The sequence below is a fragment of the Lepidochelys kempii genome, chromosome 7 (assembly GCF_965140285.1).
Source record: "Lepidochelys kempii isolate rLepKem1 chromosome 7, rLepKem1.hap1, whole genome shotgun sequence".
Taxonomy (NCBI): Eukaryota; Metazoa; Chordata; order Testudines; family Cheloniidae; genus Lepidochelys; species Lepidochelys kempii.
Window position 1 is genome coordinate 85,583,734 of NC_136386.1, and position 15,992 is coordinate 85,599,725.

At 43.5% G+C, this 15,992-nt stretch overlaps 1 protein-coding gene across 6 annotated transcripts in view; it reads right to left on the minus strand.

The window, feature by feature from the left end:
* The window catches only part of MICU1 (mitochondrial calcium uptake 1), a 217,284-nt gene that overhangs the window by 172,698 nt on the left and 28,594 nt on the right, over positions 1-15,992 (minus strand). For 5 of the 6 annotated variants that reach the window (XM_078853824.1, XM_078853822.1, XM_073353622.2 and 2 more), the window contains exon 2: positions 7,274-7,435. The exons of the other annotated variant lie outside the window; for it this stretch is intronic. In XM_078853824.1, coding sequence (XP_078709950.1) covers positions 7,274-7,435 — 162 coding nt within the window. The remainder of the gene's footprint in view (positions 1-7,273; positions 7,436-15,992) is intronic. 6 annotated transcript variants of the gene reach the window in all.

Consider the following 15,992-nt stretch of genomic DNA (forward strand, 5'->3'; position numbering starts at 1 on the left):
AGCTTGTATGACCTTCTCCTCTCCTGGCCCTTGCTTCCTCTTCCTTTCCTCACTGTCTTCCTGTGGACCCCTCTTGGTCACCGGGCTGCCTTTGTTCTGCTCCTTGTAAGTTTTTACTGCTCCTCCTTTCCCCGCTTCTTTCAGAGGAGTTATGCTAAAATTGGTTTTCTAAAGATGCAATTCACCCATTATCCCAGAGACTTATTGAGTCCTAAGCACCCTTCACTGTATCTTTCTGGTGTGTATCTGCTACAGGCCCTGTCAGCAGTGATGAAACCACATATGTATAGGCCTGTGTGTTAGTATGGTTAAGATGAGTATTAGACTTATAACAATATAGTTAGGGTTTAGACTTAAGGATATGCTTCCAAGTTGCTGCATGCGTTAATCTCAATTATAATTGGTCACGTTATATAATATTTAAATTTTTGCTTCGTAACTGTAAAACATGTTTGCTCTGAAACCGTGAACCCAGTGAGGAGGGGTCATCTCCTGCCCATCATTAAGGCCATCCTCACAACAGATTTAATTTTGGAAGATGGAAATTAAAATTGCTGACAAGAAATTCTCTCATCTCTTTTGCTGTCTAGACTTTTACAGAGCTGGAGCTACAAAATGGACGCAAAGGTCACCAGAGTTAACCCAGATTAGCCCTAAAAGGCATTCAGAGTTGACAGATTTCTACAATTCTGTCACCTTTTGGAATATGGACTAACATCTGTGTATATATGCTTGCCTGATTTAACCTTGTAATAACTCATTTATTTTCTGAATAAATCCTTAGACAGTTTACTATAGGATTGGCTACAAGTATTATCCTTGGAGTGAGAACTAAGGTTCAAACTGACTGGGGTAAGTGGCTGGTCCTTTGGGACTGGGAGTAATCTGAATACTGTTGTGATTTTTGGTGTATAGTGACCATTTATCACTAAGTCCAGCTTGCCTGAGTGGCAAGATAGACTTGGACTGCCTATGACTCTCTGGTAAGACTGATACAGTGCTTTAGGAGTTCACACTTGTTACTGGATTGGTGAAATCTAATGACAGAACATACAACCATTTGGAGGGCTCTGCCCTGTTTCTTGACAGTCTACCCTGAAGTTGGCATTCATGGTTGTGAGCCACTCCAGATACCATGACAGGCTGAAAGGGCTCCATTGAAGAGAAAGAAAGGGGCTGCCTGGCCCTGGAGCAGCGGGGTGTGATGCAAGAGGAAAGGCCTTTGGGTCCCTGCAGCCTGCTTTGGTCAGGGGAATAGCTTTGTTTTGGCCTTCCTTAGGGAATCTTATTTTTATTCTTCAAACTGTGCCTTGAAAGAAGGGCCTACACAGATTTTGGATAAGGCCCTAGTTCTTCCTGGGCTGGCAGAGACAGCCAGCAGCCTACATTAAAGTTTTTAATCATAAGGACTAGACAGTTTTTTGTGTTTTTAAAGTCAAGTTTAAATTGGGGGGGGGGGGAAGAGATAAGAGTCCCACCCTATTCACCAAGATAGTTTTCCATTCATCAGTACTAGAGTGAATGATTTTTTCAAGCCCTGAATTCCAGGGCTTCCTCTGTACTAAGATGCCTAATGAAACATCAATATTAATGAAGTAATCACCACTTTATGCCATATACAGAAAAATATTACATCTGCCAAACCTTCACTGTAAAAATTAGTAGGCAGCATAGATACTAGTCCAGCTTTTGACAACTCTCTCATTCTATTTTTATGATGTAGCCTTATTAAGTATTTCTTTCTCCCCATTGCCATCTGTGATTCATCTGACAAGTTAGCCAATAGACTAGGAAAGTGACATTTGAAAAATATTGTGGCTACAGCTTAGCTACAGAGATAAACACATTAGATTAATAATTAGTAGTTGAAGGCAATTATTTTTAACAAATATGAGGCTACATTTATGATACATTTAAGAACTGTGTTTTTCCTAAAGAGCCAGTAGGATTACTATTGGAAAAACCCACACAGAATTCAGAGATACAATCAACAGCTATTTGTCTTCGATTAACTCTGTCTAGTTTGTGTTAATTTTATCAGTTCCTCGGGGGGGAAAAAATGTAATCCTTAGCATACTTGGCAATGCATTAAAATACCTGACCTTGAATTATCTCTTTGTATAGCTTTTATTTTGTCCTTTATATTTTTGTTGGGGGGAAGGGGTTGTCCAGGCATCCAAGTATGAGCAATCCCTTACCTACTGAGCAAAAAACATTTCAAAAGGATTTGCTTGCGATTCCTACATATTCAGAAATTCAACGCAAGAAGGCAGTTGGGTGCGGGTGGGGGATCCTGAAATGATTGCATTCACTTCCTTATCCCAATTATAGCACAACTCTATTTCCTATACCTGGGATTTCCTATAATCCACACATGCCTCATGTAAAAATGGAATAATTCCCATAGTCAGCAAAGGCTATGTCACAAAGCTACTTTCAAATTCTAGAAAGCGTTGCAGGTCAGATGCCCTCCTTTTCTCCACTGTTGTCCTTCCTCAATAACTGAAAACACCACCTCCGAAGTCCCCAGCTTTCCAAAGGGCTGATAAGCATAAGATCTTCTTTCAGTCACTACCAGACCTGAACACTCCTACATGGCAGTACCACCAAGCACTGATACGCCTTTAAATAGCTTTTCATTTTCCTAAGAGACTAAATAAATCTTTATGATTATGGAGGAAGCAGACTGAACTCTAAAAAGCCTTTCAGGATATTACGATTTACATGTTCTACATTGCGTGCCGTAATTTTTTTTTTTTTTAAAGTCACCTTTTTTAAGGAAAGCATTACAGCTGACATTTTGCTGACAAGGATCAGAATAGGGCATCTCATTTAGTTCATGATGAAGTGTCACGGCCTCAAGCATAGATCATTCAAGGTTAATCAGAATATTAGAAACCACACACCCTTAAATAAATTGGTTAGTCTCTAAGGTGCCACAAGTACTCCTTTTCTTTTTGCAGACACCCTTTATTAGGGTCACATACCATCGAAGGCAGCAGGCTTCTTTGTTATGATAAAAGAAAGAGATCCAGAACCCCCCAGAAGTCTTCAGCTTCGCAGCACAGCAAGGTTTCATATAACAATGAAAGTATATTTGCTTAACTAATTGAAGGAAAACAAGCATTGTATTAGATCATCTCTACAGAAGGTTAACTGTCTTAACAGAACAGTTTATGCAAAGAAGCACTTTAAAAACAACTACTGTTCCCAGCTTGGAGAGTGTTCCCTTAAATCTTACATAATCTTGATTTGCTTCATTAATTGCTTATGTATTTATATGTATACCATTTATGAAAAAGTAATTTTGGATATAACAGAACGCAAGTCCTAAATTGTTTCAATGCACTGTAACATACAAACTGCAACTGCTACCGTGAAATGTTGCTTTGAGTGAAATTCTTCTATGGGAAAAATTTCCACTGTAAAATAGTCCCACTGCATGCATTATATATAGAATTATAGAAATTTAAGGCTGGAAGGGCCCTCAAAAGGCAATCTCATCGATCGTCCTGCCTCTGGACAGGACCATCTCTGACAAGTGTTTGTCTAACCCAGTGGTGGCAACCTGTGGCCCGCAGGCTGCACATGGCCCATCAGGGTAATCCACTGGCAGGCCGCGAGACAGTTTGTTTACATTGACTGTCCGCAGGCACAGCCGCCTGAAGCTCCCAGTGGCTGCAGTTTGCCTTTCCAGGCCAACGGGAGCTGCGGGAAGTGGCAGCCAGCACATCCCTGCAACCAGTGCCACTTCCCGCAGCTCCCATTGGCTGGGAACAGTGAACTTCGGTACTGGGAGCTGCGGGAAGCTGTGCCTGCGGATCGTCAATGTAAACAAACTGTCTCACGGCCTGCCAGTGCATTACCCTGATGGGTCACGTGCAGACCACAGGTTGCCCATCACTGTTCTAACCTGTTCTTAAAAACCTCCAAAGATGGGGATTCCACAACCTCCCTTGGTTACCTATTCCAGTACTTAACTACCCATATAGACAGAAAGTTTTTCCTAATAACTAATCTAAATCTCCCTTGCTGTACATTAAGCCAATTACTTCTTGTCCCACCATCAGTGGATGTGAGGAACAATTTATCATCATTCTCTTTAAAAAACCTTCACATATTTAAAGATCAGTTTCTTCCCCACTCCCCTTTCCCCTCCCCCAGGTCTTCTTGTCTCAAGATTAAACATGCCTAGTTCGGTTTTTTTGTTTTTGGTTTTTTTTGTTTGTTTTGTAAAGTTTCCTGATAGGTCATGTTATCTAAACTTGTTATCCTTTGAGTTGTTCTCTGGACACTGTGTGTCCACATCTTTCTCAAGACGTCGACCACATTGCTGCTACACCACCTCCATCTGTAATGTCATTGGTTCCTTCAGCTAAACATCTTATTTATAAGTAGTTCAATTATACTTATTGTATGATATGCAGTGGTATGCACAACACAGCATCTATTCATGTTCAAATATATTCAGCTGAACTCATTTCTTGAGCCACTTCACAGTTAAGGTTCTTGCTGGTGGCTTGGCAAGTTCAAGTGAAAATGACCAATAAGATTAGCACTATAGAACTGAAAAAGAACTTTACTACATTGTAGGGTTTCTTTTCTTTCATTTATTTTTAAACACAAAGTTAAAATGTTTTTATTTGAAACAGTCTATTTAATATTTTGTAGCATCAGTATAAACTTGTCATTGTAATGGTAATATGATTTCTTGGGTTAAACAGCCAAGTAAATAATAACATACAATCGTCAGACTGGAAGGGACCTCAAGAGGTCTCCTAGTCCAGTACCCTACACTCAAGGCGGGAATAACTATTATCTAGACCAGGGATTGGCAACCTTTGGCACGCGGCCCGCCAGGGTAAGTCCCCTGGCGGGCCGAGCCGGTTTGTTTACCTGCTGCGTCCGCAGGTTCGGCCGATCATGGCTCCCACTGGCTGCGGTTCGCTGCTCCAGACCAATGGGGGCTGCAGGAAACGGAGCGGGCCGAGGGATGTGCTGGCCACTGCTTCCTGCGGTCCCCATTGGCGTGGAGTGGCGAACTGCAGCCAGTGGGAGGCGCAATCGGCCGAACCTGCGGATGCGGCAGGTAAACAAATCGGCCTGGCCCACCAGGGGGCTTACCCTGGCAGGCTGCGTGCCAAAGGTTGCCGATCCCTGATCTAGACAGGTGATTATCCTTGACAGGTGATTATCTAACCTGCTCTTAAAAACCTCCAATGACTGAGATTCCACAACTTCCCCAGGCAATTTATTCCAGTGCTTAACCACCCTGACAGTTAGGAAGTTTTTCCTAATGTCCAACCTAAATCTCCCTTGCTGCAAGTTAAGCCCCTTGGTTCCTAACCTATCCTTCACAAAGGTTAACTAGTACAAATTTTCTCCCCTCATTGAGTTACAAGTCTACCCTATATGAATGCCATGAGCACATCTCTAATTATACAGTGCATCAAAGAACACCTGTACAAAATATTTGATTCTTACCTAACACTTTACAGTGAAAGGGCTTTACAAACATTAAGCTATCTGTGCTAGTTAAGAAATAGACAGAGGAAGAAAAATTTTGAAAAATTAGCAGCATATCTGGGATTATTAGAACTCGGGGAATCCTGGGCCCCAGGCTGCACTGTTGCCTGTATTCTGCCACACCACTTATGTTTGCGATTTTGTCAGCTCTCTGTGTGCTGCTGGAAGCGCCATCCTTCAGATGAGATACAAAATTTAATACCTGACAGCTTGGTTATTTTTATGACATTTTCCACAAAAGAGCTATGAACTTACAGTGTCCTAGCCAAAAACCTAATTTAGGTAATTATGTTATGTGCACTTAAAATATTCTCACTGTAGTTTTAAATGGAGAGATTATTCACTTCCTCACCCAAAAAGGAGATATATAACAGTACAGTCATCTTTGTTATCGGCACAGAATGGCTGCAGCATTCCACCTCACTGCTGGCTGCATGATTTTATAACGTCTGTAAAGTGCTCTGGGGTCCTTCAAATTGAAAGGCACTATATAAACCAGATTAATTTTAACAGGTAACATCAGAAGAGACTGTGCTGGATCATGGTGCTTTCCCCCTGGTTTTTGATGACACCTTTTAGCAAGGAGCTTAAGTCTTGCCAATTATAGGAATGGCAAAAACAGTGAACAACTTTTTCTGTTTATGTTAAGTAGGCTCCCTTGCCCAAAACAGAAAACAGTACACAACAATTATGAGACATTACATTACTGCTTCTCACAGCTTGCCATAATTCCGAATAAGAGGCAAGTGTACCTACTGTGTTGGAAAATAAGATCATAAAGTAATACCTAAATATTAGAATTGAAAATAAGATACGCTCTCAATGATACTATCACCTTTGGACTAATCATGGTATCTGCACAGTAGTGAGCCTGAGCATACAGTGATAACAGTGGCTCCTGACAGCTTTCGCATTTAATTCAACTAGAAGCTAAAGAACATTTACTGCTTGCTTTGTTTAGAGCATGGAACATAACCAGTCAATTGAGGCTCATTTAGTGCCACCCTGAGTATTTCTATACACTGTTCACTATTGTGAAAATGTAATTTCATGGTGTCTTACACTGGTCACAAAGTAACCTTAGTGCCTCATCTGAAGCATGAATAAAGAAGAGTATTTGATGCTACAGCTACAGTTTGCACTATACATTTTCAGCTAATACTCCTCAAATAAAATCTAACATGGTGCAAGAGGGTACAGAAATCTCTCAGCATTAAGCAACAAGTGGGCTTTTTATTTATGCTTAAAGTTCATATTTTATGAAACATCAGTCTTATTTTATGACACTTATATCCTACCAGGCTTCCTAAGAGGTGAAAGCACGATATATTAGTTAGACTTTGTGCCAGAATACATGATCTGCTTCCCAGTCAGTGGGCAAGGCATGACAGCTCCAGAGCCCTTTTGTAGCTAGAATAAGGGTGACAACTCTTAGAAACCTTGAAGGGTTGTGTCCAGTAGATCCATGTAACCACAGAATCTAGTCAAACTCCTGCTCATCTCCCCAACACCCTTGGAGCCTAATTCTATTGCATGTAGGATATGGGATACAGATGCATGTCCATTCAATAGCTGCTGCTCTTCACACAATGGAGCTCAAGGCAGTGATGCTGCCTTGCATAGTCTTCTGTTGCTTCTACGATCAAGGTGAAATTCACTCCACATTAATTTCTTCAGGAGACCAAAGCAGGACCAAAGCAGCAGAAGGCTGAAGTTCTGTTCAAGAATGACTCCTAAGAGCACTTACCTCTTCCACAGGAGTCCAGCACTTGCTGTTGCTGCAGTTGTTCCTATGAAAGCTGCCATCATAAGTCTTTGCCTGCTTCTGGTGGGATGTGCCATTCCATGGTAACATCGGGAAACAGCCTCTAAGCCTGCCACGGCAGCAAGAACTCGAAGGCGAAACATCCTATCAAGTAAGGGAAACAAATTACTATTGAAAATAAAGCAGCAAGTGCTGCAATACAAAAGCAATTCACTTTTTCATTACTTTCCTCCTTCTTCCAACTAGCCATCCTCCAAGCCAAAGAATTTCACATCCTTATTTCAGTCCACCAATTTGCAAGACTATCACTCCAGCAAAGGAAAGATGGACAGAGCTCCCTTCAGAACTTGTCAATGACACACCTGAGCCAACAAAAAGGGGCACTGCAGTGCAACGTGAGACACTTACCTCCTCCAAAGATGCACCTACACTAGGCAGCTGACCTGCGTCTGACAAGGGATGTCAGCAACAGTCCCCCTGAATCAGTGTTGAAAGTTGCTATACTATTACTCTTTAATATGCATGTTGAGGTAGCACCCAGAGTCCTCAATCAGGATGAGGTCTCCATTGTGATAGCCATTATACAAACCCCAATGGAAAGAGTTTCCAACAATATAATGGAAATGCTGATGGAGAAACTTTTGTCCTTTCTACTCTAGCAGTTTTACCAGTTCATGGGGACCTCTGTTGGGAACCTTTTTCACCCACCAGTCAATTTCGTACAATAGAGTAGACAGGCCTCTAGAAGCAGGCTCCAACTAGATACACCCTTAGTTTTTAGACAGCAACAAATCATACAGAACCAGCATATTACCGCAAATCTTATGAAAATTTGTTTTGAAACAAACTATCCCTTTCAGAGAACTATGGTTACATTACTTGGTGAGTTTCAGAGTAACAGCCGTGTTAGTCTGTATTCGCAAAAAGAAAAGGAGTACTTGTGGCACCTTAGAGACTAACCAATTTATTAGAGCATAAGCTTTCGTGAGCTACAGCTCACTTCCTCAGATGCATATCGTGGAAACTGCAGCAGGCTTTATATATACACAGAGAATATGAAACAATACCTACTCCCACCCCACTGTCCTGCTGGTAATAGCTTATCTAAAGTGATCATCAGGTGGGCCATTTCCAGCACAAATCCAGGTTTTCTCACCCTCCACCCCCCCACACAAATTCACTCTCCTGCTGGTGATAGCCCATCCAAAGTGACAACTCTTACTTGGTGAGTGGTTTTCTAAATTGCAGATATTACGAATTTGCACAAGCCCAGCTGACACACTTTGCAATCATGACTCAGCTGTCTAAACACTCTTCTTACAGCAGTGCTTACTCCTAAGTTCTCCAAAACATTTCATATATTAAGTGAAAACATTTGTTTATTTCTCTTCAAGTATCATTGTGTTACAGATAGAAATAGGGCATAGAAATAAGTACTGCAAATTAATACAATCCATTCTGCCTAACACAATCTTAGAAGGCAAGCTAAAAACTAATATAAATTTTACTTTATTGAAAAACCCAGAAGGCTCTTGGTTATATTTTTGAAATGACTGGAGAAGAGGGGGTTATCTAGCTTGGAGCTCAACACCCAGACTCCGCTCTAACTAAAACATTACACAACCTGAAGTATGTCTTTTAAAATACAATGTGTACTTCACTGCCCTGCACAGAAATAGTTGTGCAGAGAAAAAGGGAAAACCAAGCTGCCGATCTAAATGTTATTAAAATAGTAAAAATCGATAAACTGCAAAGATTGCATCTGAGAACAAGAAACCCTCTACAGGAGATAGAATCACAAAAATAGAAACATTTAGAATAAAAAATGACTTCTGCACTGTGCAAGCTCACAAAATGCAAGTCTGAATTACAAAGGAGAAATGCTCAGGATAAAAGTATTGTGTATTCTAGTGAAAAAAAATCCTTACTGCTCTAATTCACACTCCTATGAAATTTCTCCAGATAGATTAATGCATTATAAAATTCAGAATATGGAAAGCCCTTTATCATATTTTCAAGGAGAAAACCTCCTGTTGAAGAAACGCATACTTATTTTAAGCAATTTCATTCCTTCTCCTTAGCTTTTAACATACTCTTACTACCACCTTTCACAAATGTTTACTGACCTGCTCAAGATCAAGACCAAGTGAGAGGAGCCAATAGCAATCAATACAAAGTAGTGCCTACAGATACAATTAGCATTTTATAGTTCAAGCAGCAATACAGTCCTACAGACCCACACTGCAGCTTTATCATTACTAGAAGCTCACAATTTAGTAATGTTGGGACTAGTTTGCATAAACAAATCTTTATGCTTGAGAAAACACACATACACACACCCTTATCCCAAACGCCAGAGTTAATTTAAATGTATTTACGTTTCCCCTCAAATTACAGTAGTATATAGTTAGAGCCCTACCAATTTCATGGCCGTGAAAAACACGTCACAGACTGTGAAATAAGCCCTTCTCTATGAAATCTTATCTCTCCAAAGTCAAGTGGGCTGGGGAGGGACAGGACTTGTCCTTCCCCTGCATGGCTGTTATGGCAGGAGATCTGACCCACCTCCACAGGCAGTGCAGAAATGAGTGGTACACCCTCACTTCTGCCGAGCTCCGGGCTGCTGCCCCGGGCAACTCTTGCCGGGCCTCGGGGTGCCCTACTCCCACTGAGGCTCCTGCCCAGGCTAGGGCACCCTAGCGCTGGAGCTTCTGCCCATTGCCACCGCCACCCCCACCTCGGCTCTGGGAGCTCAGGCTCCAGGCTGCTGCTCCCGCTAGCTCCCTCAGCTCCTGCCGGGGGTGTAGTAGTTGCAGCTCCTGCCAGGGCTCAGGGACTTGGACTGGGTGCTGCCCCAACCCCACTGCTCCTGCTGGGGCTGGGAGCATGCCACTTAAGTTCCCTCTAAGCTGCATAGCCATGCAGCAGCCTATTAAGTGCCACGCAGGTGCTCAGGACTGCAGCGGGGGAGCATTGGAAAAATTAGAGGGAACACTGGCTGCCACCTCCCAGACTTCCAGCCCCCACAGCTCCTGCCCAGCCTGGAGCTGCCCCTCACCCCATGGCTCCTACCTGGGGTCCAGCCAGGACTTGAGGATTTCACCCCCTGCAGCTCCTGCCAGCGGCTCAGGGAACCTGGGCTGGGGGCTGCCACTCCCCACGGCTCCTGCCAGGACTTGGGTCTTTCACCCCCCGCAGCTCCTGCCCAAGCTCCAAGCTTCACCCCGCCCATGGCTCCAGCTGTGGCTCAGGGCTGCTGTCCCCGCATGGCTCCTACCCAGACTCTGGGCCACCCAGGCTCGGGGCTTCTGTCCCCCTCTTCAGCTTCTGCCCAGGCTCAGGGTGCCCAAGCTTGGCACTTCAGCCCCTACAGCTCCTGCCAGGGCTGGGTCACCCATTTTTCAAATTATCCAGGGGCCCTGGGCATGGGGCCATATACTAATCCACCACTGGCCCTGACTAGCAGGTAGGATCCCCGGGCTGGGATGCTCCCAGCAGCACTGGGGAGATCAGACCTACCTCCACCTCTGGGAGCCTTCTCCAGCTGCAGGAAACTCGGCAGCTGCTGCCTTCAGAGCTGTGCTGCTTTCAGAGCCAGGAGTGAGTATGGCAATCCAGCAACCAGCCTAACAGCAGCTTTGGGACACACACACGCACACCATCCCCTCTTGGATCAGGACCCCCACAATTACAACACTGTGAAATTTCAGATGTAAATATCTGAAATTGTAAAATTAACCAATGTTAAGACCCAGTGGCCATGAAATTGACCAAAGTGAACTGTAAATTTGGTAGGGTCCTATATGTAGCTGTGGATATTGATATGTCAACTGCTGGTATGAATTTAGGAGAGAAAGCAACAGATTGTTGTTAAACATTTATAACACATCATCATATATTTGCATGACATTTTTGAGAGTAAAAATATTTTAATTCTTGCCTGAAGAGTTTAGTCTGAAATAAGACAAACACGGGACAAAAGGAGGGATGAGGGTTAATACAAATAATGAACAAATCATGTCCCTTCTGATTCTTTTAAAGAGACTGAAGTAAAGCAAGAGGAGGAGTAGGAGGCAGCACTGGAGTAGAAACCAGGGAAAGAGTAGGTTTTCAAGGAAGGAAGGATTTGACGGAGCAGCACAGGATAAAGGATGCCATTCTAGTCACGTGGAGCAATGTGAAGAGAGACCTAGGAAGAGTACAGTAGAAGCATAGGGAACAAGAACGGAGGGCAAAGCACTAGCAAGGCGATATGAAATGTAGTCGGGGCAAGGCTGCCCAAACCTTTGAAAGGGAGGGTGAGGCATTTCAATTTTATATGGAAAGAGTCAGCCTTCAACAGATATCTGTGATAAAGACAGCTTCAGAGCAATGAATTATTTGTAGACTGACATGCAAGACAACTGGCAATCCTTCAATCAGATTATCGCTTTCATAAATACCCTGGAACAGCTCTTTCAAGCTCAACCACTAGCACGCTATTTAAAACAACATTTAGTTAGGAATGCTTCTTCACATGTAGTATTTGTTTCTCTTTAGGGCTCTATCTTTACCCAATCTGTTTATTCTTTATCAGAGGTCTATGGACAACATATTTTAAAGTCATTCCCCTCTTAAGCAGGACATTCTGTATTATAAGATTACTTCCAAAGGCTTCTTGTTTTGTTCAATATAGTATTTCAGACAATATTTTAGTAAACACCAACAATTTATATAACAGCTTAAAAAGGTACCTAGAAGACAAATGCCAGGCAGAAGTGCAGACAAAGGTTTTCAAATCTGTTGACATCAAACATCAGATTTGAAGGCAACTTCACTGGGAAATCAAGCAGTGACATTCAGCTGTTATTTCCTAACCTTAGGTTAGAGTTCTGTAAAAGGTGGCTCAAGACATAGAAAGTTATTCTAATATCCCCTAAAAATCAGAGTTATGGGCAATTGCCGTAACATTTAGTACTTCCATTAGCAGTTGAATTTGAATAGTTCTAATTTTATGCTCATTTATAAACACAAACCAGAAAGTAAATTACTTTGTGATTAATGTTTTATTTATTCCTTTTAAAAAAAGCTTTTACGTGATCATAATGAAAACTCTCAGTGAAATACTGTATGCAACAATGGCCATCACATATCATCCCACAAACACAAGCACAGCATAAAATGGCCCTGTATTATGAAGGATGGCCTTCATTTCAGATTCACAATTACTTCCATCCCACTCTAATCTAAATTCCCACTTTCTCTCTTGGGAATTATTGCCATTATGTATGCAAACTCAGAGAAGTTATGCAACTGTTATTTTTTCTAAAACAATTAGAGACACAAGTTGAAAAGCCATCCACTATTTTTCTGTCCTCTTATTTGGGTCTCTCTACTTCATTCCAGCTGTACAAGACAAAATTGTAAAAAAAACACAAACAGAAGACCAGAACATTTTGTAATGATAGTGAAAAATGTGGCTAAGACTTGCATCAAGAAAGTTGTGGGGGGTGAAGGGGGGGGGAGGGGGAGCCTTACATTAATGCAGCATTATGCCTGCCAATCTGAAATGCCTAAATTTTGCAGAACTATTGTACTCTCAAAAATGCTACCTCACCCCCCTTGCATACAGTAATCAGTTACTGATAAATTACATTTACACAAAAAAGCATAGTATAAAGTTTGTCTGATAGCATCAGCTAGACAGAGCTAAAGCAAAACACTTCCCACGTTAACTCACTGTTTTAAATAAATCTATCTTTTTTTAAAAATGCACCTTTGAGACTGAAGCTTTCCATGCTATCCATCTGAAGGGGTTGCCAACTAACTCTCACAATTTTATCACAAGTAGCACGGTATTTTCTCTCTAAACCCCAGCTGCTGGAATCAAGATTGCATGAGAATCTCAGGGTTCATGCTGTACTCATTTAAAAATATTTTAAAAATAAGTTTCTGGCCTTCATGGTTGCAGTGAAAAGCCAGAAAATCTGATCTAACCATAACCTAAAGCAGGGGTCGGCAACCTTTTAGAAGTGGTGTGCCAAGTCTTCATTTATTCACTTTAATTTAAGGTTTTGCATGCCAATAATACATTTTAATGTTTTTTAGACGGTCTCGCTCTATAACTCTATATAATTATATAAATAAACTATTGTTGTATGTAAACAAGGTTTTCAAAATGTTTAAGCAGCTTCATTTAAAATTAAATTAAAATACTGATCTTACAACGCCGGCCCGCTCAGCCCGTTGCTGGCCTGGGGTTCCATTCACCTAGGCCGGCAGAAGCCTGAGCGTGGCCTGCGGCTGGGACACCTGTTGGCAAGGGGCCGGCAGCCAGAACCCCAGACTGGCAGTGGGCTGCGCGGCTCAGCCCACTGCCGCTCAGTCCGTTGCCGATCTAGGGTTCCGTCCGCCAGTTCCTGCCAGTCACAGTCCCAGCTACTGGCCCCACTCAGCCTGCTGCCAGTCTGGGGTCCTGTCCCTGTCCACATAGAGTAGGTACCTACCTTCTCCCTGGTTCTAGCCATTCTCTTCCTCTCTCTCTACACTGAAATGAGCGTGGGAGTGCGCTGAGACCAGGGCTGGGGATGAAGGAGCAGGTTGGGGTGCAGGGTCTGGCCAGGAGCTAGAATGAGGGAGGGGGCTCAGGGATGGGGCAGAAGGTTTGGGTGTGGAGCACTTACCTGGGCAGCTCCCATTTGGTGTGTGGGGTGCAGGTGGGAATGTGTGTGCGTGTGTGTGTGTGCAGGAGCTCCCGTTTGGTGCTCAGGGCAGGGGGCTGGGTATGTGTGGGGGATGCCAGAGTCAGGGCTGGGGTTGTGGGGGGGTGAAGGGGTCAGGGCTGGTTTAACTGACAGCGCTCTACATCTGCAAGTGTAGCCACGCCCTAGGTGGCAGTACTGTTGAAAAGGATTTGGGGGTGTGGCAGGGTGATGACTCACCAGCGCAGCGCCTCCTGCTGGTCGTCTAGGGAATCAGCTCTTACAGAGTGGCACGCCCCCTTCAGGCCAGTGTTTCGCCTGCCGCTGGCCCCCGTCTCCCTCACAGACCCTGGTGCCCGTTCTACATCTGGGTTCTGCCACCCAGAAACAACCCACAATTGGGGTGTCCCCACCCAGGGGAACCCCTAACCCTCTATCCCCACCTTACCTCAGTGGCTACTGCCAGTCACCATCTAGCCCCCACTCTCTGGGGCAGACTGCAGTCTATAAACCACTCATCATCGGCAAGGGGGGGTGGGACCAGCTGCCTCTGCCATCTCTGGGCTGCCTCTCTGCAGCCCCAGTACCTTTTGTAGGCCTTTAATTAGGCATGCAGCCTGGGGTTTTGCTAGGCTGGAGCTCCCCAGCTCCCTCTGCCCTTCCCCAGCCCTGCTCCACCTTAGGTACCCTTCTCAGCTCAGAGGCAGCCAGGTCCTTCTCTCTCAAGGAAGCTAGAGAGAGTATGTCCCTCCTTCTGGCCCACTGCCCTCTTATAAGGGCCAGCTGGGCCCGGCTTGCACTAGCAACAGCTGTGGCTGTTTTCCCCATCAGCCCAGCTTTTCCCCTGCCACAGGGCTGTTTTAAGCCCTTCAGGGCAGGAGCGGGGTAACCACCCCGCTACAGGGGGTTATAGTGGACCACAAACTGCATATGAGTTGCCGATGTGATGCAGCTGCAAAAAAGACTAATATGATTCTGGGGTGTATTAACAGGAATGTTTTATGTAAGACACAGAAAGTAATTGCCCCACTCTACTCAGCAATGGGGAGTCCCCAGCTGGAGTACTGTGTCTAGTTCTGGGCACCACAATTTAGGAAGGATGTGGACAAATTGGGAAGAGTCCAGCGAAGAGCAACAAAAATGATAAAAGGATTTAGAAAAGCTGACCGCTGATGAAATGGTAAAAATACTGTGCATGTTTAGTCTTGAGAAAAGACAACCGAGGGGCGATCTGATAACAGTCTTCCAATATGTTAAGGGCTGTTATAAAGAACAGTGATTAATTCTTCTCTATATCCACTGAAAGTAGGACAAGTAGTAATGGGCTTAATCTGCAGCAAAATAGATTTAGATTACATATTAGGAAAAACTTTCTGACTATAATTCTTACAAAAAGGATAATTAAGCCATGGAATAGGCTTTCAAGGGAAGTCTTGGGATCTGTATCATTGGAAGCTTTTAAAAACAAGTTGGACAAACACCAGTCAGAGATGGTCTAGATTTATTTCGTCCTGCCACAGCTCAGAGGGCTGGACTTGACTTCTCGAGGTCCCTTCCAGCCCTACATTTCTATGATTTTATGAAAAAACAAATATGTGTCTATAGATGCACAAGTAGAAAATCAAAGACTCCTCTTTGTGCCGCTGTGCTGAACATCTAAACCATTGAACACATCAAAATGCAGTGCCCCAACTATGGATTCAAAAGTGAATTGGATGATATTCACAGTGTCACAGAAGAGGCCTTGAAACGGCTTATGGACCTACATATGCATCTGTAGAAAGTTGCTCTGCAGGTTCCATACACAGGAGAGAAAATAGTTGATGCCTGTGGTGGTACTATGCAAAGTACACACTCAGCAGCACTGGCAGGAGCAGAGAAGAAATAATTAAAGTCTCATCGGCACCATAAGGTTGACTCTCCTCCTTTCGCCTGCTCCAATGGAGAATCACTATGTGCTGAGTGCAGACTTAATCCTTCAGTGCTTCAGGGGGCACAAAAAAGAACAGAGAAAAACTGCT